General features: G+C 34.9%; 4 protein-coding genes and 1 long non-coding RNA gene across 8 annotated transcripts; 3 read left to right on the top strand and 2 right to left on the bottom strand.

Annotated features, from left to right (window-relative positions):
• Positions 1–140: 140 nt before the first annotated feature.
• On the top strand, positions 141–2,061 carry LOC142505837 (N-terminal acetyltransferase A complex catalytic subunit NAA10-like). Its single transcript, XM_075618954.1, has 2 exons — positions 141–530; positions 1,598–2,061. Exons 1-2 carry the CDS (start codon positions 231–233, stop codon positions 1,871–1,873), a joined length of 576 nt encoding a protein of 191 aa, XP_075475069.1. The 5' UTR covers positions 141–230; the 3' UTR covers positions 1,874–2,061.
• A 463-nt stretch (positions 2,062–2,524) lies between these two features.
• On the top strand, positions 2,525–10,822 carry LOC142505075 (glutamine--fructose-6-phosphate aminotransferase [isomerizing] 1-like). Of its 2 annotated transcripts, XR_012804370.1 has the most exons (12): positions 2,525–2,903; positions 3,206–3,378; positions 5,238–5,346; positions 6,016–6,161; positions 6,440–6,604; positions 7,997–8,357; positions 8,751–9,001; positions 9,183–9,297; positions 9,383–9,638; positions 9,709–9,877; positions 10,295–10,459; positions 10,640–10,822. XR_012804370.1 is itself a non-coding variant. In XM_075617892.1 (11 exons), the coding sequence occupies exons 1-11, from the start codon at positions 2,693–2,695 to the stop codon at positions 10,376–10,378; spliced, it is 2,040 nt and encodes a 679-aa protein (XP_075474007.1). In that variant the 5' UTR covers positions 2,525–2,692; the 3' UTR covers positions 10,379–10,822. The 2 variants fall into 2 exon arrangements, 1 of the variants encoding a protein (XP_075474007.1); XM_075617892.1 differs by having other exon boundaries at positions 10,295–10,822.
• A 1,225-nt stretch (positions 10,823–12,047) lies between these two features.
• Positions 12,048–14,184, bottom strand: LOC142505615 (uncharacterized). 2 transcript variants are annotated; one of them, XR_012804465.1, is made up of 4 exons: positions 13,891–14,184; positions 12,811–12,950; positions 12,582–12,707; positions 12,048–12,494 (listed from the first exon to the last, which is right to left on the bottom strand). It is a non-coding gene; the product is annotated as an uncharacterized LOC142505615 (long non-coding RNA). The 2 variants fall into 2 exon arrangements; XR_012804464.1 differs by lacking the exon at positions 12,811–12,950 and having other exon boundaries at positions 13,891–14,177.
• A 1,665-nt stretch (positions 14,185–15,849) lies between these two features.
• LOC142505076 (uncharacterized) lies at positions 15,850–16,434 on the bottom strand. The gene has a single exon (XM_075617893.1). The coding sequence runs from the start codon at positions 16,355–16,357 to the stop codon at positions 16,046–16,048; it is 312 nt and encodes a 103-aa protein (XP_075474008.1). The 5' UTR covers positions 16,358–16,434; the 3' UTR covers positions 15,850–16,045.
• Positions 16,435–19,397: 2,963 nt separating this feature from the next.
• On the top strand, positions 19,398–26,164 carry LOC142505313 (serine/threonine-protein kinase rio2). 2 transcript variants are annotated; one of them, XM_075618251.1, is made up of 12 exons: positions 19,398–19,563; positions 19,656–19,702; positions 19,837–19,907; positions 21,113–21,226; positions 21,305–21,480; positions 21,605–21,693; positions 22,656–22,773; positions 23,056–23,129; positions 23,262–23,309; positions 24,243–24,411; positions 25,259–25,384; positions 25,636–26,164. In XM_075618251.1, the coding sequence occupies exons 1-12, from the start codon at positions 19,480–19,482 to the stop codon at positions 25,960–25,962; spliced, it is 1,443 nt and encodes a 480-aa protein (XP_075474366.1). In that variant the 5' UTR covers positions 19,398–19,479; the 3' UTR covers positions 25,963–26,164. The 2 variants fall into 2 exon arrangements, with proteins under 2 accessions (XP_075474366.1, XP_075474367.1); XM_075618252.1 differs by lacking the exon at positions 19,398–19,563 and having other exon boundaries at positions 19,665–19,702; positions 21,096–21,226.
• The last annotated feature ends 429 nt before the right edge of the window (positions 26,165–26,593 follow it).

The raw sequence follows: 26,593 nt of genomic DNA, 5'->3' as shown, positions 1-26,593 counted from the left end.
TTCCGATCAATATTTTTTTGGTCGAGTTTGTGACATATAACTTGTTCAGATCGAGTTTATAACACTTTACTTGTCTAACATGTTTAAGTGAAAAAAATTAATAAAAAGTAAACCATTACTCCATTAAAATTTAAATAAATAAATTAGCCACACGAAAGAAAGTCTTCGTCTTCGCCACCAATCAGCCCCTCGTAAATCCCCACTGTTTATCCCAACCGGTGAATATAACCATGGTGTGCATCAGGAAGGCGACAGTGGATGATCTACTGGCTATGCAGGCGTGCAATTTGTTCTGCCTGCCGGAGAACTACCAGATGAAGTATTACTTCTACCACATCCTATCATGGCCGCAGCTACTTTACGTGGCGGAGGATTACAACGGGAAGATTGTGGGATACGTTTTGGCGAAGATGGAGGAGGAATCCTCCGAATGCCACGGCCACATCACCTCGCTTGCGGTGCTGAGGACTCACCGCAAACTAGGGCTCGCCACCAAGCTCATGACTGCTGCTCAAAACGCCATGGAACAGGTTTTTGATGGCTTTCTATTTCTTTAGCTGTTTTGGGTGATTTGGCGGATTAAATTTTGTTCTAGTGTGTTTGGATTAAGGATGTCGATTTGAAGTTGATGAAAAATATGAAGCTTTAATGAAATTATTTTTAATTTGGATGCTACGGCTCCCAGTTTCCAAATCTTCTACCAATTTCTCTTCTTTGTGCATATTATGGTTTGCTGATGTTATGTTCAGGGATGGATTTAGCAGGGGAGGGGCGAAATGTTTGCACTCTTGATACCATAATGCACCACCCCATCCCCTGGCATTCCCCAACAACCAATTCAAATTCATGAATATCGATTTCTTATTTCTCTGAATTTGTTCTCTAAGTATTTGTTCTTAAAATTATTATGCTTTTGAGATAAATTGTCTTTGTAACTTTGCATACCCAAATGAACACTACATGTGCCTGTGAATGGGTTGTGAATAGGGACAAGCTATGATTGTATTTTTCTCTTTTTTCCAGTCCTAGCACCCTGACTTTTTTTTTGGATACCGATTTGTTCTTAACTTTTCCATGGCTATTGGTTTGTATAAGCCAATGGAAAGCAAAATCATGTTCTCATGCCAAGTTTATTTTACCCACACGACATCTGAATCTAGGATTTAGCGTGAGGAAATATGTGGTTAAAGAGAAATTTATGCACTGTTTTCTTGTTTAAATTATTTTTTTTGCAAATGCACCATATTGTCTCGAATAAGCATTATTTTTCTTAGTATAACACACAACAGAGATTGAAATAGGTCTCGAAGTTTTACTGTCATTTTGTGGCATCCTTTGTGCATCAATTTTGAATTTGGAATGTAATATGGCTGAACAAATAAGTTACTGGTATTGGACCTTTATTGATCAAGGCTCGTGATTGTGTTATGATATGTAAATTGGGTAAAAGCTGAGGTTGATCATTTTGCTTATCACTCGTTATTTTACTCTCTTTATTCTGTGTATTATTTCACATGGGTGCCATTGGCAGATAGGAGTTGAACCAAAGCGTCCACTTTGACAGGTAACTAAACCCTGGGTTTTGTTTCTTAAACAGGTTTATGGGGCGGAATATGTATCTCTGCATGTTAGGAAAAGCAATAGGGCTGCATTCAATTTGTACACCGAGACTTTGGAATACAAGATTCATGATGTAGAGGCTAAATATTATGCCGATGGAGAGGATGCCTATGATATGAGGAAGCAATTGAAGGGTAAGAAGCAGCAGCCCCATCACCACCACCACCACCACCACCATCATGGTGGCGGTTGTTGTTCTGCAGAAATGAAAGCAGAGGAAAAGCCCGAGTCAGCAGCAGCCAAAACCGAGTGATGAAATTAATTATTCAAGGGTCAGAATTTCGTTATGTTGTATATTTTGGTTTGCTAGATTGAAATCGTCAGTCTCCATGCTTGATGCATGAAAAATGCTCTGAACTTTCTTAGCAAGGTCTTGGAAGCTTGAATAATTGTTATAGACTTGTATGTTTCGTGCATTTATACATCCTTGGCTTTTATTAATTCTTGCTTCTATAAGTTTATACTGCTAATTTTTTTCTCTTTTGAAATAATTTTGGAAACAATGTGATGAATCAATAAATTCCTTTTAATTTAAACATGAACTTCTTTTTTTGTGAATAAGCACAAACCTTTTTACTACAATAGTACAATACAATTCAATACACAAAAATGTTTCTTGCAGTTAGGAGCAAGGAAAAAAATTGGATTTGGAGTAATGCTTTTAAAGATTGTTAATTTTTTTAATACATTTTAAAAACTTTTTATTGTAATTACAGGAATTCAAAATTAATATTTTTGGTACTAAAATTTATTTATTTATTTTTTAAAAAAAAGAAAATTCAACTACAATATTTGTATCTGAAATATAAAAGTACTTTTTTAAAAAAAAAAAAAAACTACTTGTGTAATATCTCAAAAATAATAAAATCCTTTTTTTATTAAAAAAAAATCCACCATGGGTCAAGGTCAAAATAAGCTCTAAAATCCAAAAGGTTTCAGTCCATGATTTTCGTCATTCCTTCTCAGCTTCCTTCTCCTTCCATTTTCTGCATACATTTGCAGGAATTTGACCGATTCGACAAACCGCCGAATTTGTAGAAAAAATTCAGCAACAACAAACATTTATTTAATAATGTGTGGGATTTTCGCATATCTAAATTTCAACGTGAGTAGAGAAAGAAGTTACATCTTACAATTGCTTTTCAATGGTCTCCGCCGTTTGGAGTACAGAGGCTATGATTCCGCCGGAATTTCCATCGACTTTTCTCATGAAGCTTCCACTGTACCTCTTGTGTTTCGCCAAGAAGGCAACATTGAGACCTTAGTCAAATCTGTCTACAAAGGTGATTCCTTTTTTCTTTTCCATTTCCATTTTGTTGGGTTTTAATCTTGATCATGGATTGTCGGCGATGAAATTTGGTTTTTTGTTTAGGATGAAAATATGGGAGGAAAAATGCAATCTCACTGATAAAACATTTCAAGCCTATTGCCTTGGTATCTATCTATAATCATATGGTTTTGTTTCTTGTGGGATGGCTGCTTAGTTGCCAGTGGCTATGGTTTGGGTTTTTGTCCAAGTGAAGCTTCTTATTCACTCACCTTTTCTCCCATGTTTTGAGTGATTATTATCAGTTCATATTTTCAGAAGTTGGTGCCACAAATTTAAATTTGGAAGAATCATTCTCAACTCATGCTGGAATCGCGCACACACGCTGGGCTACACACGGGGAACCAGCTCCAAGGAATAGTCATCCTCAGACTTCTGATTTAAAGAACGAATTCTTGGTTGTTCATAATGGAGTCATAACCAATTATGAGGTTGATTTGCCTCTTTCGTCTTTTTAACTCTTCATCATATATCTTCTTTTACAGCAAACATATGTGATCTGATTATGCAGATGTATTTTTTGTTGGATTGACAATTTGCATTTACGGTCTTCCCTATTTATTCATTATTCTAAAGAAGTATGTCTTGTTTCTTTGTGACTTTTTCAGCATTATTTTTCTTGCTTGAATGCATTAAAATCTGTGAAATACTCAACAAGCTGGAGAACAAAAAATTTGTGGCATGCATAAGCTTTGTAATTCTGCTACTTTGCACTCCTGTCTGGGTTATGAAATGGTTCAAATTCTTGATGTAAAGAAGAATTGCAGGAGAAACACATAGTCAAGGTCTTGTTTTGAGATAAACTGGGAGAAATTCCTGCAGTTGATATTATCATTCTAACAATGACAAAAAATTTGAATATGAATAGGAAATTATTAATACAAATTCCAGCATTACATAAGCCTGTGTCTGAAATGGAATACACCTATAAAAGTACATTTTACATGACCAGAAAGTAAAAGTTACTAACCACGAACACCTAGTTGAACTAGTATTTGAAGCCTTATAATTCATTTTATTTATTTTGATTAGATTATAATTTTTATCTGCTGCCTGGCATCCTGAAATATCTAATTTAATGGGTTTTTGGATTTTATATCATTAATGTGTCTGTGTGTGACAAAAACTAAAGTGCAATTATATGTGTTCATGTGGAGTAATATGTATGGTAACTTCATGCTTTCCCGCTCACATTTGCTGGAAGATACATAGTTATTTAGGGCGCAAGGCGTACTAAAGCGCCAAGGTACCTTGTAGCCTGAGGCGCAAGGCGCAGGACAGAGCGCACGCTTTATCGAAGTAAAGCGCATTTAATATAAATTTTAAAATTCAATATATAAAAAGTGATTTATACTATAATATTACATAAATTAAATATTTTTCATAAAGATATCAAACATTATAAATAAAAATTCATTAATAGATAATGTAACATAAATCATATCCAGAAAAAAAATATTTAATCATCTAAAGTTAATTAGTAAATCATCAATTCATAGTATATTAAAAAAAACTTCAAATATCTAAATCATCAAATTCCTCTTCAATGTATGCAACTATATCGTCGTCGTCATCCAAAACAATGATTAGTCATGACTGTAGAAGAAATTAGATAAAATGTTTGTATAAGAGATTTCAATATCATCTAAATCATCAAATTTTTCATCATCCTGCTCAACTATCATCATGATCATTGTAACAGAAAGAAGATTACAATAAAAGTTTGAATAGGAGGCTTATGAACTTCCTGTTAAAATGTGAGTGACAACAAGGTTTTTTTTAATCATTTAATATTCATGGGCTTTGCTAATTGGACTTCAAAATTTGTTGAGTTCGAGTTAATTTTTATTCACGTACAAAATATCCCACTTCTTTAAAGCTCACGCTTTTGCGCTTCTCGGAGGCGCACGCTTTAAGCGTGCTTGTTTTAAGTATTACCCAGGCGCAATGGGCGATCCCGGCTGGGCCTGTCACCTAGGCGCACGCTTTTGATAACTGTGGGAAGATAGCAAGTGATAATATGGTGCTATTTAAATAACCGTTACTACTGAAGTCTGAACTTTTATTTTCAGCTTCTCCCTTTTTTTTGCTAATTTTGATTTATGGCTGACAAAATGAATCTCTTCTCATATATATCAAGATGCCTTTCTTTTTTTAAATCCTTGATTTCACCGGATTTCAACATAGACTTAAGATGACATTATTTAAATCTTGCGTGCATATTCATTTGCGTAACCTAGTATTCTATTTCTGGTCCATAATTGTAATTTTGTAATGTTGTGGTTTTTAGGTGTTGAAAGAGACACTGGTACGACATGGTTTTACCTTTGAATCTGAAACAGATACAGAAGTAATTCCAAAGCTTGCGAAGTTCATATTTGATAATGCAAATGAAGAAGGTATCTTACCGCTGTAGTTGTGGGTCGATAATTGCTAAAACTCTTGTTCCTTTTGTTTAATGTCTATTTTCTTTCCTCCACGCATAGTTTAATCATAAATCAAGTGCTGTGTGCATGAAAGCTGCACTTTTTAAATCAGTTCAGAACATCGAAAACAACAGAGAGAAATTTAACCATATTAAAGCATACTACAAATTCAGTGGTTTAATGCATTGGAATTCAGTAATAAATAAGCAAGTTGTGCATGAATGCCTTATCTACTGCACTAACTGCACAAACAAATAAACAAGCTTCATGAACCTGAAGTGCTATAATGCTGCTTTTAAAAGGAAAAAATACTTTGGAGAGATAGAAATTGCAACTTTGGTGAGAAAACAAAGTTCTGACTAATCCTGAAACAGTTGGAAAGTTAAGTGTGGCTAGCAATTCTCCCTGTTTCCTCTGTGTCTCTTGATATTTCGTGTATCTTGGTTCATGTATGATAATCCCTTATCACCAGGGTGATCGTTTTTGGCATATGTTTTTCCTGTTGTTTTTGGTTCTTTTTACTGGATCATATAAGAATCTAACAGGTTACTTGTTTCTCACATTTTATGTTCATTCTTATCTTTTTATATGAGAGTATTTGTTACTATATGATCACGAAGTTCCAATTACTATTTGGAGCAGGTGACAAGAGCATGACATTTAGTCAAGTCGTGCTTGAGGTAATGAGGCATTTGGAAGGAGCATATGCCCTTGTTTTCAAAAGCCGGCATTATCCCAATGAATTGATTGCATGCAAACGTGGCAGTCCATTGCTCCTGGGTGTAAAAGTAAGTAGTATGTTACCTCTTGTTTATGCTAAACTTTAACATACAAAGCAAGTAGTATGTTGCCTCGTGTTGATGCATTAACATAAAATGCAAACGTGGCAGTCCACGAAAGTTATATGCATGATGAATCACAAATTATTTTAGCTTTCTATATCCTGCAGAGCTCCGTGCTTGGCTGAAGCACAAGCCTGCTGTTTCTTGAAAAATGCCCATAGAAAGTAGAGGATGCAGTAACATTGATTATGTCTGTTCTGAAAATGATATTGTCATTATTTCAGGAGTTAACTGAGCAAACCAACAATGGAACATCTTTTAATGATGTGAAATATCTTTCGAGCAATGGCCAACCAAAAGAATTCTTTTTTTCAAGTGATGCAAGTGCTCTGGTGGAACACACAAAAAAGGTCTTGGTGGTTGAGGACGGAGAAGTTGTTCATCTCAAGGTACTCTAAACTGTTACTAAATTGTGATCTATAATTAAGCTTATCACAATTGTTCCCTTAACCAATAAAATGACTTCGAGCATTTGTACAGTTACTGGAGGGCTTTGGTGTGTGTTGCACACGTTGCTGTTCTATGTTTGTTCTCCCATTGTTTGCATTGACACAATTTCCTAATATTCCTTTCTACCATTCAAAGTTCATTTTTAAATTTTTTCAATTGAGTGGAAGTCAATTGACCAATGGAGTCCAAAACAAAAGTAAATTTTTTTAAAAAACAACCTTTGTGCTGATTTAAGGGGTCATTTTATATTATATTCTGTGCATTTAGGAATTTTATGAATCAAGGATGTGTTTGGTTAATGTGATGATTATTTGTAGTTAGTTTTGCTTCGATTTCGTTTTAAGTTATGAGTTGCGCACCAGGGTGATTGACATTCCCAATAGCTGGGATAAGGACCTGTAATTTTGATTAATCAGGAAACCAAGTTGCCAAAAATGTTGGGTTGTTTATCCCAGTGGCTGGGATTTATTGAAAGCATTGGAGTCAACTATCTGCTGGCAGTGATTTAAACTTGTGAAGAAGGGGAAGTAGTGCAATTAGTTTTTCTTTAGAAGAAATGGATAAGGTGAGAATTAAGTTGAGGACATTGTTGGAAGAAGACTTTGCTATGATCAGCTTTGACGAGCTAAATACTTTCTTTACATGATATACGATCTCAGGTTGTTTGGTAATGAATCTTAATGTTGTTTATCAAGCTTTATCCTATTCATCAACCCACAGAGGACTAAAGGAATGCATGAGTTATCTTAATATGTTGAAGTCTTCAATTTTGAAATTTCACATCATGCAAAATACAAGTCACCTACATTGACTTGCTTGAATCCATCTCTGCAAAGTGAAAATGTTCCTTTACAATTTCATAGTTTCATTGAAAATTTTTCTGATTTATGATCCAAAACATCAGAAGTCCTTACCAGCCTGTTCACATGCAAATGTTATATTTTTTGGTCCAATTTCTGCCTTCTGAAATTCATATTATCTTTTTTTTATTGTTTGAATGTTTCACTCAAATAGGTTAGAGCTTCAATGATTTGGACGCAAAAGTGAAGAGCTTAGGCTTTTTAAGGAAAAAAAGTATGAAGTGTAGGACAAGACAAAAAAATTTAATGTGCATTAACCTTATTTCAGAACTTTCCTTGTGGTTTGAGTTTGTTCCCATAGGTGTGTTATTTGACATGAATGATAACAACGCAAAGCTGATTTATTTATTTATGCTCGCTGCAAATATATGAATTTTTTTACATACATATAATAAAGAAATAAATGGAGTTGCTATTCAATTTTTTAACTGAACTTAAGGGCTTCACTTCTGTTGAAATTGGTGGCTCCAGGATGGAGGTGCTTCCATTTTCAAGTTCAATCACATTAAAGGTAAACGTGGGGGAACTTTTACTAGGCTCCCTTCTATTGAACGTGCTTTATCGGTTCTAGAAATGGAGGTTGAACAAATAAATAAAGGGAAGTACGAGCATTATATGCAGAAAGAAATTCATGAGCAGCCAGAATCGCTTACAACATCAATGCGAGGAAGGCTTTTACGTGGAGGATCCTGTAAAGTCAAGAGTGTCCTTTTGGGAGGCTTAAAGGATCACCTCAAAACCATAAGGAGAAGCAGAAGGATCGTTTTCATTGGTTGTGGTACAAGTTATAATGCAGCTTTAGCTTCAAGGCCCATTTTAGAAGAACTTACTGGTTAGTTTTGCTCTACTATAACTGGTAGTACTGCACATGTGAATATAACTACATTTTTAAGTATCAAAATTTAATATACTGCATCATTATTAAAGAAAGGCTATCTTAGAAAATAAAAAAATCAAGTCACTAACATAACATAAATTTACAGCTTCATACAAATGTTAGGGAGAAATATTTTAGAAAAAAGACATGTCAAAGAGACCAAAATGTGGTCACATCTAGAGAACCTAAAGTACTCTAGTATAGAGGAACGTTTTACGAAACAAAATGTTGCACCAAAGAGACTAGAAGTGCTTACTCTGGGTGGCTCTTGCTTAAATATGGAGAATAGATTTCTAATGCAAATGATGAGAATCCATTCCTAAAATAATTACATTACTGGCACTGCAGGTATTCCCGTGACAATGGAGATTGCTAGTGATCTATTGGATAGACAGGGCCCCATTTACAGAGAAGATACAGCCATTTTTGTTAGTCAATCGGGTGAAACTGCTGATACTTTACTAGCATTAGAATATGCTCTTGAGAATGGTGCATTGTGTGTTGGCATCACAAATACTGTTGGTAGTGCAATTGCTCGAAATACCCACTGCGGTGTTCATGTAAATGCTGGTTGTGAGATTGGTGTAGCTAGCACCAAGGTAAACTAACTGCATGTAACCCTCATTTGATTTACGTAATAGTACAAAAACAAGTCCTGGTTCTAAGTTGTTCAGTAGTAATGATGCAGTAGTAATGACGTTGAGTTTCTCAACCCTTAGACTTAGGATTAGGTCAGCTCCCTTTTATGAAGTTAGCTAATTATTTACTTTCATCAAACAGGCATACACAAGCCAAATCGTAGTCATGGTTATGTTGGCGCTTGCAATTGGGGGTGACACATTATCTAGTCAAGCAAGAAGGGAAGCTATAATAGATGGTCTATTTGAGTTGCCAAGTATGTATGCATAAACCTAGGTTGTTTCCCCACGCATTTTTTGATGACTTATGTGTGTTCTAACTATGTTTTTAAGAAACTGTAGGTAAAGTAAAAGAGGTGCTGAAGCTAGATGAGGAGATGAGAGATCTTGCAAGGTTACTTATTGCCGAACAGTCTCTTCTTGTTTTTGGAAGAGGATATAATCACGCTACAGCTCTGGAAGGAGCCTTGAAGGTAAAAGAAGTGTCACTTATGCACAGTGAAGGTATGCTTGCTGGTGAAATGAAACATGGTCCATTAGCTCTAGTCGATGAGACTCTTCCTATTGTCGTTATTGCCCCCCGCGATACTTGTTTCAGGTTAGTCTTTTATATTAAAGAAACACAATTGCTTTCATTAAGAGAACTCAGTTTTTCTTCTCATGAACAGCAAACAGCAGTCAGTCATTCAGCAACTTCATGCTCGCAAGGGTCGACTTATAGTCATGTGTACTAAAGGAGATGCAGCATCTGTCTGTGTTGGTGGATCTTGCCGCGTGATTGAAGTTCCTCAAGTTGAAGACTGTCTGCAGCCTGTAATCAACATAGTTCCATTGCAGGTAATCTTGTCATTCAAACTTATCTAACACCTTTTCTATCAGTGTGAGTGCATATTTTAAAATTTCATGTCTCAGAACATAACTTCGTTTATCTTTCTAATAATTACAAGTTCTAATTGAGGTCTCATTAATCTTATTGCTGGGGAACAACAATTAACTTGGTTGTCGAACGGACACTATGGTATAATGATCGAAATCTGGTGTTTAGACAGTTGTACAGTTGAAAAAATTTGAGCTTTGCGGGTACCATTAGTTAAGCTGTGGGCATAATGAGAATCGGTGTGCGATCATATTCTTACACTACTCTTACACTTGATGGATATATCCCTTGGATGTAAATGTAAGTGAGAAACTCGAGTTGATATGAATGGAAATTTAGCGACTCCCTTTGATTCCTGTTAGTTTTCTTTGGCTCAGCTCTTGGCGTATCATCTAACTGTTTTACGGGGATACAACGTGGATCAGCCACGAAATCTTGCAAAGAGTGTTACAACTCAGTGATGAATGCAAAGACTTTACTTGCGGTTGTATGCCTTCTGAACCTTGACAATAGCATAAAGCTGTTCTGCAATAGTTTTCCATGTTGATTCGGGTTCATCCCACTTTAGGCACTCCTTAATCTCTGGGATATCGGTAGTTCATACGTGATGTAACAAAGTGGTTTAGCTGACATTAATCCTCATGTTTACTCCTTTTTATATGTTGTGATCAAGAAACTGTTCATGGAAGGCTTTCTATTTCGTCCATTTCGACGAGGACTAGAGCATCTTCAGATTTGTGGGGGAAGTGAGTTTGGTATGTGACACAAGCCTTTCATTTTTGTTGAGCCTGTTTTGCACACTTTAAGTTCTTAAAAGCCGCAGCCGACTGTTATAAAGAACGTGTACTTACGTATAATTGGTGAAATCACATCATTTTTGTGTTCGCTGTTTAGGCATTGTTTTATGCCTGTTCTCTTTTACGGAATTCTATATTCTTACCACTCCAGTCTGTACAGTGAAGTCTGCATTTGTTATGTAGAATTCTGCTCACGGGTGTAAATGAATTGAAAATGAACCAAATATTATCTGTATTATTTTAGTTAAACTCTCGTTTAGACTATAGTTAGAAAAGCTTAAAATTTTAATTAGTTTGAATTTATACTAAACTCGATATATTTTGTTTAATTTAATTATTGAGCTGTGTTTTAAGCAGATAAGCTTAGTTCAATTTTTCCACACCATCAAACAAAATAATTTAAATTAAGATTAGAAATGAGACTTAATATTTGTCAAATTCAACTTAGGTTCGACTTTATATTCATATCACATTAGCAATCACAATCGATTTAATTAATTTGCATCCAAATATGTATTGTAAAAACTTGTTTGAGACGGTTTCACAGATCGTATTTTGTGAGACGAATCTCTTATTTGAGTCATCCATGAAAAAATATTACTTTTTATGCTAATATTATTATTTTTTTATTGTGAATATCGGTAGGATTGATCCGTAGATGAAGATTTGAAACGTCTCACAAAAGACCTACTCGATATGTATATACTCATATATAGGGGTGTGCATTTATTCTCGAATATCGGGTACTCGATCCGACCCGATCGGGTCGGGTATTTTTTATAAAAATCGGGTTTGTCGGGTACCCGACAATTTTACCGATACCCAATCGGGTATCGGGTACTCGAATTTTTTTGTTTTTACTTTTTTTTTATGGATCTATCCATTTATTCAATTAAAATATATATGTATTTTTTGTGGTTAGTCATAACCCTTTAAAATGACTAATCGTAAAATGATGTAATGACGTGATTTTTTGTTAAATGTGAAAAATACATGTGTTTTTTAATTTACTAGCCATAATATGATATAATGACTAGCCATAACTCGATATAATGACATGATTTTTTGTGAAATGTGAAAAATACATATATTTTTTCAAAAAAAAATTAAAAAAAATGTTTTTTTTTGCGGGTATCCGACTGCCGGGTACCCGAAAATACCCGAAAATTTCGGGTACCCGACATGTTCGGTTCGATGTCGGATAGTAAAATTTACTACCCGACTTGTCGGGTACCCGAAATTTCGGGTATCCGAACCCGAAAACCCGACCCGCGCCCACCCCTAAAAAAATTTGCTAAAAAAAAAAAGGAATGGCCGGCCGGCAAATGCATACTTACAAGAAGAATTTAAATAGCCTTCCATTTTCAAACATGTTAACCCAACGTGTGTAACCACAGACCTCCATGCCTCGAACCTAAGAAGACCAACAATCATTCCAACCAACTACTCGAGTAACAATTCCATGATTCGGCACGAAACTTGATGGTCTAAGGCCTCGAACCTAAGAAGAATAATTATCTTTCCAACAAATGATCTTTCCAACCAACTTCTCGAGCAACAATTCCATGATCCGGGCACAAAACTTGATAGTTCAAGGCGCGAAAGCTTGGCAAAACCTGATATAGGGGCAGTAGGTGATCATTTTCTACAGGTCATGTAAATTTTGCCAGAGATTAAAAAACCGCCCAGTTGATTCAGGTAAACGCCTGGTCAAAATAAAACAGCATGTTCTCATTTATTTATCGTTTGGATTCCGATCCAATGTGCATAAGCCACCCACCTAATGCATGAGATTCAGGAAGTAGAATTAGGGCAACGGCAGACACAAACAATAAGGTGTTTTAGTAATAAAGCCCGAGAATCATACATCAGCGATCCCAAAAAGGTGTTGCCTGTTCAAATAGCAAAACATGTTGCCCCGAGTATGAGCTTCTTTTCATGGAACAACGGTTCTAAAATAAGTTGTTCTATAACTGCAGCAAGTATTTGGTACCTACGCAATTAAAGAAAACTAGTCACTGGAACATCGCAGGAGAAATGCTGCACAATTTCAAAAGTTAAAAAGTTGGTGATAAGTCGTACATACTATACTATACCTAAGGTTACTTCAAACTGCCATAAAGACCACATATGCAACACTTGTTGATAGAATGGGTAAATCGTTGGTTTCATCATCAAAAGATACATCAATTGCTATTCGTGCAACGATTAACAAAACTGTTAAACCAATGCCAATCTACATAGAAGATCACATAATGGCTTAATAAAAATAATCTCTCCACAATGAACACAGCTTGAAATAAGCATACGAAACATGGATTGTCACCTTATAATAGAAAGTACAAATAAAAAACACAAAAGCAAGTAACCGGATCAAGTTTCCATGTAAAAGGAAACGAAAGTTGGAAGGAGAACAACAAGTTCCATGGTGCGTGAAGTAAGATGCAAATGGCAATCTCAATCGTCCATATATGCAGGGATGGACTCAAAACTATGAGGCCAACAAAATTCATACATAGGATAACTGTGACATTGTCAAAGCAATAGATCTTTTTTTTTTAAATGAAGAACAAGTGGTTGTAAGATCTGACAAACGATTCATGAAAGAATCATGTTTTTTTCTCTTCTAAAATGTGTTTGAACAAAGAAGCCAAACTGAAAAAACATGTTTTTTTCCCCTCAAGAAGGCACTTTTAGGTTTAACTTCTATAGAGACCATCATCAATTTTAAAAGGCCGTTCATGGGTGGCTTCTCATGCACTACAAAGTTCCCATTGGTGACGCAAAGCAATAGACCAACTTTCCATATGCCTGCCTTCCATAATAAACCCGAGTTTGAATGGACCAAAACGTCCGCAAAGAAAAGCCATTTAATGTCTCTATATACCAACAACCCGAAGAATTAGGAAAATGGAAAGGAGCTGTAAAACTAAGATCATAGTGAGAGTCTGACCAGGAATTATGTTGAGGACTAGATATAATAAATGTATTTTGAAGGCCACAAACTTCTGAGAAATCTGAAATCCCCCCTCATTTTAGGGCTACTTCCCTTGGGTCCACTCTTCTCTAGCCTTCGGAGAGCCAGATTTTCAGTAATGTCACCCAAGATTCCAAAATTAGGGGGAAAAGTGCAGTATCGGCAATTAATGTTGAGTTATTTTGATAAAAGGACAAACCTTGGCGAAGATTCCAACGCCAAACTCGATGGTGACTTTAGTCAAGAAAAGATAATCGGCAAGCAACCTTTCCTTAAACCCTCCAAAACGAAGCAACCAGCCAAGAACCGGAGAGTTTTCGAGGTCAAAAATACCGATGAACTAACATCGCCGGAATCTTCCCCGACTTAATGGCAACGGCCAAATCATCGGGAATATTACTCAACGATCACCTCAGCCAAGGCCCCGAACGCCTCTCCCCTGTTAACTGTTTAGCTACTCCGCAAAGGCTTCTTTTAGTAAATATATTTTTAAAAAATATATACTTTTTAAGAAAAATCGAGGTTCTACACTAAATAATATTTTTTTAAAGAAAAAACACTTTATTTTTTAAAATAAATGTTTTCAGTCCATCGTTTTTTCCAACCAGACAATCTTATTTCTTTATGTGATATAAATAATGAGAGATATTTAGGTTATTTATTTATTCGATAAAAATCGAAATTTTAAATTCCTTCACCAAAATATCGAATTTTAGATCGAATCAATTGGACATGTAAGCTGAAAATTCAATATTTTGACTAGCAATAATTGAATTCATAGACAACACTACGATGTAGAGAAAAGGCCAAAAGATGATGCTTTGCCCATTGTTAAATATATTTGTTATCAAGAAATTCCATGAGCACACGCAGTAATGAATGATATGATATTAACTAAAAATAAGAATCTTGAAGTGAGGTTAAACAAGCTTTACGCTCAAGTAACTATCTAGGCACCAAAGAACTACCAAGATTTTCCCAAGCAAAAGTTCAATCACACTAGTTCACCTCAGCAAATCGCTTGCCCCATTCTACACCTTGCTCCCAAACTCTACGATATATATACACGCCTTAGTTCATCTTGCGTTTCAAATAGCAACGTCTATACATAGTGCATCATCTAAGAATTTGATTTCTCGGTGAATGTATAGAGCAACCATAAAGTAAATCGAGTCCAACTATAAGTGCAAAAATGTTTTCCCAAACTTGAATATATTACTTTCAGTGTGACATCTAGAAAGAACTGATGGAGAACCGATTGATGATAAAAATTAGTAGAAAGATTGCAAACCCATTCAGATTGTCGACAGGATCAGAGCAATAACATTCCTGCATTAAGCACACATTATCTAGAAAGGAAAGGCTGCTCCCATAAACCACCCAAATCACCAGTTCTCGTGCGTCACTTCAGCCACCACTGCCGGATAGAAATCCCGATAGTCATTTATATATAGCTTCTGCTTGTAATATCCTCTTGAACCAAAAGTCCATCACCAGACAAAATCTCATTTTTGCATCATGAAACTCATTTCAGCATAGAAAGTCCCATGAAAAAAGACCAGGCAGTTTCAAACACCAATGCTCTCGATTTGTCGATAAACACAGAAACAACTACAGCAGTAGTTCTATTCATTGTTTACAGACAAAATACCATTCTTACAAGCAGGTTCCAATTAAAAAGGTTTCGTCTGAAAATTCATAGGTACTTGTGGCACTCGAGATCTAAGAAGAATTTGGATTCATGCAAAAATTGCAACTGACAGCGGGAGGATAGAATACAGAGAAAACAGATAAATTCGGACACAAAAACTGGGTTTGAAGAAGGTATTAACAGTTTACATTGACTAATTTACCGCCTACGAAACAGAGAGACAGCGTTATGAAACATCCACCAGCAGTTCCTACCCAACCATAACACGCTTGTACACAAATATACATTGAAAATCCATAAAACATTCGATGATTAGAAATACTAAAGTAATTTTAACTTGAACACATTCACACAAACATATATAATCGGGGATAAAGAGAAGGCATAAAATAGTTGGGATGCAACTAATTCTTTTGGATTGTTTTCAATCGCCAGTTTCCACTACTTGTCCTCCCCTGATATAATCTCAAGGAAAACATAAGTCTAGCTAGCACAAAAGTAACAAGGAGACAAAAAATCAAATCTTCTATGGTAATATTGGCAATCAGAATAAATAAACTAAAATGTTCTTATACCATTCAACAAGATTTTTCAGAAAATTTTACAAGAAGAAGTCATTAGGAACCCAAACAAGCTCTCTATCCCCCCAAATTCCCCACTCGAGCTCAACATCTAGGCTTCCGAAATGCATTCCACGAACAATTCAAAAGACAACACGAAATTGTGGTGCATCGGCGCCACTTGCCGGCAGAATCTCCCAACGGCAAGGTTCGAGTTCGTCAGATACGGGGCAAAACCCTGCCAGAGTCACCTTGTCAGCGGAAGCAGCGACAGAACCGAACTCGAACACCGATATTTCAGCGAGAAGCTGGTCGGGTTTCCGAACCTCTATCGCTCCGTTCATGCCGGGAACCTCCGAAACCGTTTTGGCGTCCGATTTGGGGGCCGGAGCTGGTTCCTCCTGCTTGCTTCCATTACCGTTGCCTTTTCTGGTGAACCACGACAGAATTCCCATGGAGATAGGGTTTTGTGTACAAAGAAGACGCGAGTTTCGGTTGGAACCAAACAAGGTTTAGCTGAATCTCAGCTCCCAAAACCGCCGTTATATGTGAACCACCCGAACCGGTCAACACCATTCACCATTTACTCAGATTTCTCTATTTTGTTATTATTAGTATATTATATTACATAAACGTCATAATAAAATGTATAAATGGTAATTCGCGTATTAGTTATTAGGCAGCAAATATCAGATTCAAGAAGAATGATATAAATGAATGATCTCGAAAGTTTTCCCCATGTTGTGTGGCCTTGCAGTCTTGCACAAATTTATTAAAAATAACTGATGGAACCAGCGGAGAACGGAACGCTTAACTTGCTCAAGTCATGCGCCAAAGCACCATCTATCAATCGAGTTGTGGTCACATCTTCTATAGCTTCAGTTACGCTCAACAAAAATCCCCGTGGCCTGGGTACCATAATGGACGAGACCTGGTTTTCGGACCCCGAAATATGCAAAGAAACAAAGGTTTTGTATCTGCATCTTATACGCGTATTTAACTGGCACCAAAACGAGATAAGAAGCACAACATATTTTGTGAACAATATCTGTTTTTTTTATGCGAGCCTGTTTCTTTCAGCAATGGTATTGACTTGCAAAGATATTAGCAAAGCAAACTGCGGTGAGATATGCAGAACAAAATGGGATTGACTTGGTATTGATGAATCCCATCGGTCCTCTCCTTCAGCCAACTCTCAATGCTTCGTCTCACTTCATTTTGGACCTGCATATAAGCCTCGAGACTCTTGGTCTTGTTCTATCTTTGACATAACAAAATATTTACTGTTCTCTTATCTAAATAATTTTGCCGGAAAAACCCGACTACCAATTTGTTGATGTTAGAGATGTTGCATCTGTGCAGATTTTACATGCGCTAATTAGGCCTTCACCCACAATCCTCATAAGAGGTATATTTCTTCAATTCTTTGTATTCGTCTTTTAAATACGTTTACAACAAGATATGATGTTATGTTTTTACGTATTAAATTTGTACACTGAAATCTGTCTTTTTAATGTGACCAAGAAAAAAGTTGAGAGTTTGGGGTTGAATTTTATACTTATGGAGTTAAGTTTCAGGAACATGATTGAGAGCTTGAAACATAAAAACTTTCTCGAGATTCAGAAGAGCCTCGACTTATTGTATTCCTCAATTTTCACTGGGCAAAAAAATGCCATCGGAAGATAACATTTTAGTCCACTTAACTTGTTCTTCAATTTTGATTTACTAAATATTCAAAATTTTGTTTTGGTGCGATAACTTTGAATTTTTGTTGTTGTCGTATTTCATTAAAATACCGATTTAGCATTGAAAAATACTGATAAGTGTTGAAAATGTTAATGTGACATCATACAATACTATTTATATATAAAATTTCAACCAAAATTTAATACTTGAAATGTAATAGTAGCAAATTATAATATAATTTATAAGCTATTAAAATCGCGTAAACAAAAAATCAACTATTATTGTTCTCTAAAAATTAAACATTGTCATAAGTTTTTTCTTAATCATCAAGAAATCAAAAATGCTAAAATATAGTTTCTTTAATCGGTAAATTAGGGGAAATACCCAAAGTTAAAACTTTTTTGAAGTTTATTCCCTAGTAATTATATTTTAAAGCTACACTCCCTAGTGAGATAATATCTTATTTTCACCTTTCTAAGTTAATACTATTTTTTATTCTAAAAGGGAAAAAAAATCTAAACCCAAAATCTCATTTCGTACCACGTCTGGCTTATAAAGGATCACTTTTTGTGTCAAAGTGTACCACATTATCGAAGATTTAGTACCACAAATTCATACAGACTATATACCAACTCAGATTTAATTAATAGAAAAGTTGATACAATGGAGGAAATAAAATTAAGGGAAAATGAGATAAAATATGAAATAGGAAGTGAATTCAAAAAAACTTTGTGCATCAAGAAGTGAAAAATATAATTTTATGACATAAAGACTTGTTACTGAAGTTGAGTTTATTTCTCTCTACTTCCCCCTTTTCTCATCTATGCCATGCTAACCTCATCACCTTAATTTTTTTTTAACAAAGGAACTTAGCGAAAATATTGATCTTTAAGTTTTTAATACAATCATAATTATAACTTTAATAAATGTTGCAAAATTATTTGCAATCAATGGCTCGACTAACTAATTTATCTTGATATTAAAAATTTAACATCAGACGTAACATAATTCGATTGGATTTTCTTGGATTGGCTTAAATCTTTCTTATTTTACGTTAACTACATCGAATATATGAAAATTAATACTTGAAATTTGACCCAAACATTAATACTTGAAAATTAACAAGAATAGATTAAAACTAATATACAAGGTATTAAATAATTTCATATTTAAAAATATAATTATTACTGTTCTCCGAAAACTATCATAATTTCTCCCAAAAAAACTGCATGTTTAATTTTAATTTTAAAAATTCAAAAGACAGAGATATAGGTTTTTCAAACTAGACAAAAACTTGTGTGAGACGGTCTCACAGTGTAGTATTTTGTGAGACGGATATTTTATTTGGGTCATCCATGAAAAAATATTAATTTTTATACTAAGAGTATTAATTTTTATTGTGAGTATCGGTATGGCTGACCCGTCTTGCAGATAAAGATTCGTGAGATCGTCTCACAAGAGACCTACTCTTCAAACTAAAGTATGCACCCTTGACAAACTTAATTATTTTTTAAAGAGTGAATCTTTACTAAAATTATAGCTGAAAAGAAATATTAAAGAAACATTCAAAACTGTGATTTATTTTATAAAAAAATAGTATAAAAAATAGGAAAGTTAAAGAAGTGCATGGATTTTAATTATCATTAAAAAAATTTGAAAAAGGAAAAAAAAAATTCAAGTCTTTGAATTATAATTATCACTTAAAAATTAAATAATTTGACTATGAATTAAAATAAAAAATATTAACCCTTTAAAAAAAATTCAAAATATTGAAGGCCCAAGGCACGAAATATTAGTAGTGCCCGAGCCCATTAGGTCACATCATTCTCGCTTGAGGGCATGTTTGGTTATGTTTTTCCTACTGATCAATTGAGCGTCGAAGTGAGAAAAGATGAAGCTGGATGTGAATGCTCTGCGATATCTCTCCAAAGATGATTTTAGGGTTCTCACCGCCGTCGAGATGGGCATGCGCAATGTTTGTTTCTTTTCCATATTAACGTTTTCTTCACTTGGTAAGATTGATTTTTTGTTTAATTTTAATTGAGGGTTTTGTTTTTACTCGTTCAGCATGAAATTGTGCCATCAGAGTTGATAGACCGAATCGCGTCACTCAAGTGAGTGACTTTTGTTGAAAGTTTATTTTATTGGTTTGATATGTCCAAGATTGTTGTTTGATATGTCAAAGATTGCGTTTATTTTACCATTTTTTTACCGCCTAATCTGAGTTTATGTATGTATTCTCTTATAGGCATGGGGGTACTTATAAAGTTTTGAAGAATTTGCTGAAGCATAAACTATTGCATCACGACTCTTCCAAATGTTTGTACCTTCCTCGTTTTTTCCCTTCGTTCTTTGTGTCTTTATTTTGAAGGTTATTATTGTTCTATTTGTTGATAAAGTTTTCGACAATACTATTACTATATGTAGTTGCCTGCAGATCTTCTGTTCACTGAAATAAGAATTATATGAAGTCGAAGTTAATATTTTAATAAGAATGCATACGATTACTCTGTTTGGGAAGAAAAATCAGATTTTTAAGCCTTATTTACGGAATGGATTTGGGGACATTCTTTTGAGAGAATACAGCTTGGAGGACTGTTGATAATGCCAACTAACTTGTTCTTCGGGCATGGATCTTGGGGTGGCATGATCGTGAAATTTGAAAAACCTTAGCAATGTGGTGTCGGTTTCTAGAATGCTCATTGGGGATGCTGTGGCAATTGAGATTTAGCAGGAAGTTCATATATTTTTGGGATTATCTTGATGATAGATATCGAATCTGTGGATGTTTCCTTATTATTTCTTTCTCATACATTTGTTAGTTCATTTTAGCAGAGAGTGGGTCACTGGGAATTCCATCAAATGGGACAATAGAAGACAGTTAGAATGGTAACGTGCTAGACATAACGCTTCTTGTTGCCTCAAATAAGATCCATGGATTCTACTTCATGAAAAGTTTCTTGGAAGTGAATTCCCCAATCAGGTTGCCTTGTTGTTTAATTGAGTCAAAAGGAGCTATGCTTCTTAGTGATGATTTTAGGAAGAGAACGAATGTTCATCAGCTATGGTGATTTATACAAAAGAAAGACGGGAAAAATCAGAAGATGCACAATGGCTTTTTCTATTTCAGATGGTTTTTTTGTATGAGTGTGGACTCTATCTCTGCCAAGTAATGAACCGTGTATTCAACTTTCTGATGGTTCCTTGTATGCAGAATAAGTTCACTTGTTAGAATATGAAATTTTCTATGTAGAAAGGGAACAGATCATAAGTATTGATATGACTCTCTTTTGTTTGGTTGGAGTGTGGGAGAGAGAGTGAAGAGAGTCTCTGGTGGGTAGGAGATCATGTCTCCAGATTGAAAGTCATTTGCTCTTACATGGATGTTTTGGTTCAAAAGCTGTGTCCCTAAATGAAACTGTTGGATAAACTTTCTAGATGATTTACAGAGGCTAAATTAATCAGCATGTTATTTACTTTTTCCTTCAATAAAATCTGATTCTACAGAGTTGTATCTTGGGCAGATGATGGCTTCCGGCTCACTTACTTGGGCTATGATTTTCTCGCCATAAAGACAATGGTTAATCGTGGAGTCTTTGATGCTGTTGGCCGTCAAATTGGTGTGGGGAAGGAGTCTGGTATATTTACCTCGCACTCTATTTAAGTTTTACCGTTTCCCTAGTTTTATCACTAACAATTTTTTTCCTCATGTTAAGATATATTTGAGGTTGCTACAGAAGATGGTACAATTCTTGTAATGAAGTTACACAGGCTTGGCAGGACTTCATTTAGGGCAGTCAAGTCGAAACGTGATTACTTAAGACATCGAAGTAGCTATAATTGGCTGTACTTGTCACGATTAGCTGCTCTCAAAGAATTCGCCTTTATGAAGGTTTGCTTATACTTAATTATCATTTTTATTTCCATTTAGTTCTTTTGTTGGAAGAAACAATTAACGTTCTGCGTCTGCCATTCGCATTGAGATAGTTTTGTTTGCTTTGTACCATTCTCCGTAGGCTTTGGATGAACATGGCTTTCCCGTTCCACATGCTGTGGATTGCAATCGGCACTGTGTTATCATGTCACGCATCCAAGGTTATCCACTGTAAGTGTTATCTTGTAATGACCATATGATGTGTTGAAAAATTTTGTTTTCTGGATCACCACCATGAAAATTGATGTTTTGATGCCAGATGTTCTAATTTCATGTTGTCTCCAAATGAGAAAGGGGACAAAATACACATTTCTTGTTCTCTCTGGTTATAATACCACCTTAAAAGAAACATAAATTATATGTTGCATTGTTGCCAGTTATAGCATAAAATTTGTTCTCTGGAGGTGATTCAACTATAGCTGAAAGAGTATACAATGCAGCTCTGGGGAAATATGTATTAAGTTTGTGGCTATTTGTGGAAATTTCATTAATTTTCAGCGGGAATTGATCAGAGATACAATAAACTGGACCAAGGATGTTGTGACTGTGATTTATTGTGGCTGATTACTTCCATTGTAAGTTGGAGTTGAACTACTTGATTTAATCCTGAAATCAGATAGTAAAGTCGTGAATGGACGGTGATACAACTTACAAATAAACTCAAGTTTTTAGAATTTTGTTTGCAAACTTGATTGTTGTACTCGGTGAATTGAAACTTGATTTCCTTTTGCGTTTCCAAATAGCTATGGATCTGATCAACGAAATACATGTAATCATGGTAGTTTATTTTTCTCTTTTGGCTAATTATCCAAATTGAAAAGGCCAGCTCACCTAAATGTTCTTAGTTTGTATAAATTTGTAGGCAACTTTATTGTGTACCCGGTCAACTAGAACTCGAATTTAACGAATTGGAACGACTATCCCGCCTAAATGTTCTTTATTTGTAGCATATGCTGATTAATTTCCCTCGATATGTGGCATAATGTTTTCATTCTCTCATTGTTCTTGAAATTATGCTCTTTAATTAAGAAAGAAAATCAGTGTCATCAGTCAGTTTTACTCCTTTTCAATCACTTTTAAGGAATTGGTGATGTGTTCGATTAGAGTTGTCTATATGATCCTGTTTCATACAGTGTACAGGTCAAACAATTTCAAAATCCAGACACGGTTTTTGAAACAATCCTCGGTCTCATTGTGCGCTTAGCAGAACATGGGCTAATTCACTGTGATTTCAATGAATTCAACATTATGGTTAGTAATGCAGGGCTTTCAGCGCACATTTCCTTTTTATATTTTTAATTCAACATAGTGGACCTGGAGATTATATTTTAAATTCAGCATAATTTTTTTCCTTTGTTTATTGATTTATCTTAAACCAATGTGTTTCTCTGGCTTGAGTTACTTCATTTTTTGTTCATTTTGCTTTTTCTTAAATATAAACTCGACGGTCTTAAAGGTATAATCACCGTGTTCTATTACATTTTTACGTTATGCACGTTATCTAATTCTTTTTTTTGGGTGTTTTGTATTTAGGTTGACGACGATGAGAAAGTCACGATGATTGATTTTCCTCAAATGGTTTCGGTTTCTCATCGAAATGCGGAGATGTATAATGTTTTACCTTTTACACTACCTCTTTGTGCAATTTTTTTTGTTAACTTAAGGACGCTAATTACAATGTATATGTCATGGGCACATTTTAGATTTGAGATTTAATTTCCTTCTTTTTTTTCCTTCAGGTACTTTGACCGTGATATTGAATGTATTTTTAAGTTCTTTGGAAAGAGGTCAGTGGATAATTTTCAAAAGCTAATATCTGAGTTCTAACACTGAAATTGTATAAATGCACTATCATATTACTTGGATAGCAACTAAATTTTCTAGATACCTATTATTCTGTAGTAACTCAATGCCATTTCATGTAATTTCAATGTGAAAGGGTACATTATTCTTTGTTCGTTCTAAACTCTTATTTTAGTGACCGTGAACCATATAATTGATCCTTCTAATGAGATTCAAATAAGCTTGGGGAACCCCATCAAAATCAAATGAATGAATAATCAAGCAAGTGTGTTGCCTTCGTTGGTATAAGGAAATGTAATACCAAATCTCCCTGCACACAAATACATTTTTCCCAAATGTTGAGATTTTTTAGGGTACACACAAAGAATTCTTTAATTTATTTGTGTAAGTCATGATTAAGTGCACGAAGTGAACACATGAGTCTTAACACAAGTTGCAACAATACACAAATGCCTTGGAAAAACTTTTACAACTTGCACTTATATGTGTTTCTTCATGATTCAGATTTTATAATATTACATCTTGGTTAGTCAGCGTATGTCACTTGTGTGAGTCAGTGCTCCTTGTGCTTTTGGCAGGACTGATACGGAATAACTGCTTTCTGTGCCATTTTTTAAGGATGGCTTATAAGTGACTGAGTGAGTAAGTGACAGTATTTGTGAGTTGTGAACCTAGAACTAGAGTAGCGGATAAACAAGTTATAAATGTACTTTCAGGCCTTTTAAAACATAGTTCTTAAAATAATAGCAGACTAAGATCGATGTACCTGTAAAATTTGTGCCAAGTTCTCTGTGATAATGTGTTGTGATTAGAATATTTATTCTTTCATAGTGGGCGCCATTTACCATATGCATCCCCATGGCCCATCTCATCAATTATCTTACTTATGTTATCTACATTATGGTATTTTCCATTAGGTTCAATCTCTGTTTTGATGAAACTGAAGATGCAAATGACGATTTAGAGGTGGACTTAGATGAAGGTTGCCGGCCTCAGTTTTCAGACATAAAGAAAGTTTCTGGATTCCTGGACAAGGAACTTGAAGCCAGTGGTTTTACTAGGAAGGTTCAAGATGACATTGAGAAGGTGCTAAAATCTCTCCTTGGCAATTGATTTTTATTTCTCCTTTTAAATTTTGAATTAATTATTGATCTCTGGCAACATTACATCTTCTAATATGCTGTATCAAAGGCCATCACCAGAGCTGAACCTCAATGGCTCAGTTCTCTCTAATTATCGAAGTTCTTGTGAATTCAAGTGACCAAAGTCTATTCCAAATATCTCATTTGAGATCCCACTTTCATTATGCATGGTTACTCTGATTGTGGCATTACAACTTTTGCTTTTGACTAGTTAGATACTCATTAGTTATGTGATAACTGGGGCTTTTTTCAGATTCAACCTGTTTTATTGAAATAGATTTATGACACCCTGCATTATGAAGTTTAAATTTATATGCTCTAGGGAATGAAGAAGCTTGTTCCATTAAAGAACTACGTTTCTTTTATCGGACTAGGGTCTTGTCTAGTAAAGAACTACATTTCTTTTATCGGGCTAGGGTCTTGTCTAGTTTTTTTGTCATAAGTGGATTACTAGTAGTCCGCTTATTATAATTAAAAGCTATTAAGTATTTAATAATATATCGTTTCTTTTTCCTTTTTTAACACGAAATACATTTCTATCATGCGCTAGAGTTGTTTTTACGAGGAGAAAATGGAAGTAAATCGACTTTTGATTACGTTTTGAAAGAACAGCATAGCTAATATAACAGGATCTTGATTCATTTAAATATAGGTAGCTGAATATATGATTTGATATGTTTATTCTTGTGTACTTGCGCTCTCAAATGGTAAATTGATATTTAATGATCTTTGGTATTAATATTTTAAGTTATGGCTGCTGTAAAACTTCTGGTCTCTGCTGTTGTTTATAGTTCATTGTCGTGGATTCTGAGAAGGATTCAAGTTCAGACTCTGAGGGAATCGATGATGGAGACACCATTAAAGGGGCTGGTGAAGGAAGCTTATCGAATTTTGAGTCCTTGTGCTCGATTGGACAGGTTATTCTTCACTTATTTATTTATTTTGGATCCTCTGATTCTACCGCTTTAGGTTTGTTGTAAATATTAAGAAATGTTAAATAAATAAAAGAAAAATTAAGAAATGTGATGACGGAAGTTGACGATTAATATTTAGCTTTGTTTCTGAATAAGAGCAATATATCAAGTTTTTTTTTTTTTTTTTTTGAAGAAGGCTATCAAGATTTAATCGGTCGTTCACTGTGCAAGTTAACCCAAAATCGTGTTTGCAGGAAAGAGATCTTAAACTTGGCTGCATTCAAGATACTTGCAAGGAAAATAGCCAAATTGGACACGAGCCTAGGGAAGATGGACCGGCCAATCCCGAGAATGATGCTAGGATTGAAACACAAGCTGGATGTGATAATGGTTCTGAAGAAGAAGAAGAGAATGATAGCAAAAACCCGGAACTGATAAAACGTCTAAATAAACAACGAAAACATGCAATTCAATCGGCTCGTGGGAGAAGGAAGGTTATAAGTTCAAGAAACACTTACAAAGACAAAGGTGGGAGGTCCTCTCATAATTCAAAGATCCAGAAGCAGCTAAGCAGCTGGTGAAACAATTAGATTATAGCTAGTGTATTTACTATACACAGAAAAGCGTCTGTTGCTAGTGAGTTTTAAGCTAGAAGTAAAAACACTTGCATTTTTTATGTGTGGATTTTATTATCAATATTTTATATTTATGTATAAAATACTAGTTTGAACAAAATGTAACATGGTTTGGAGTACTAAATGTAGCAGAGAATTTCGTCTCTTTGCACACTGCTTTATTATAATTTGTTAAAAATTTATTTTTTTATTTCACTAATTTTTAAATCATATATATCGATTGACTTATATAAAAACCCAAAAATTTGCCAAAAAAAATATATTTCTGTGACTATTGACTATTTGAATAGTCATTTTCAGGTATGCTACCAGGGCGAGTTCAACTATATCTATTTTTCCCAAACCCAAAACCAAACCACAAGATTTTCCTAATTCACAGAAATTTCGAGGAAACGTGAAATTTGTAAATCCCAATCATGTATTACATCGAGATCAAACCTGTAGATGTTGCTGTGTTTTTTTGTAGCTTCCTATTGTTGGTTCTTTTTTTTTTTTTGTGTGCGCTTTCGAGTATTATAACATTCATATAAATACTACTCCACTTCACTTCATTTTTTCCAGAAACGTTACGGATTTA

This window comes from Primulina tabacum, chromosome 10 (genome assembly GCF_025594145.1).
Source record: "Primulina tabacum isolate GXHZ01 chromosome 10, ASM2559414v2, whole genome shotgun sequence".
NCBI classification, from domain to species: Eukaryota; Viridiplantae; Streptophyta; class Magnoliopsida; order Lamiales; family Gesneriaceae; genus Primulina; species Primulina tabacum.
This window is presented reverse-complemented; position numbering and strand designations above follow the sequence as displayed.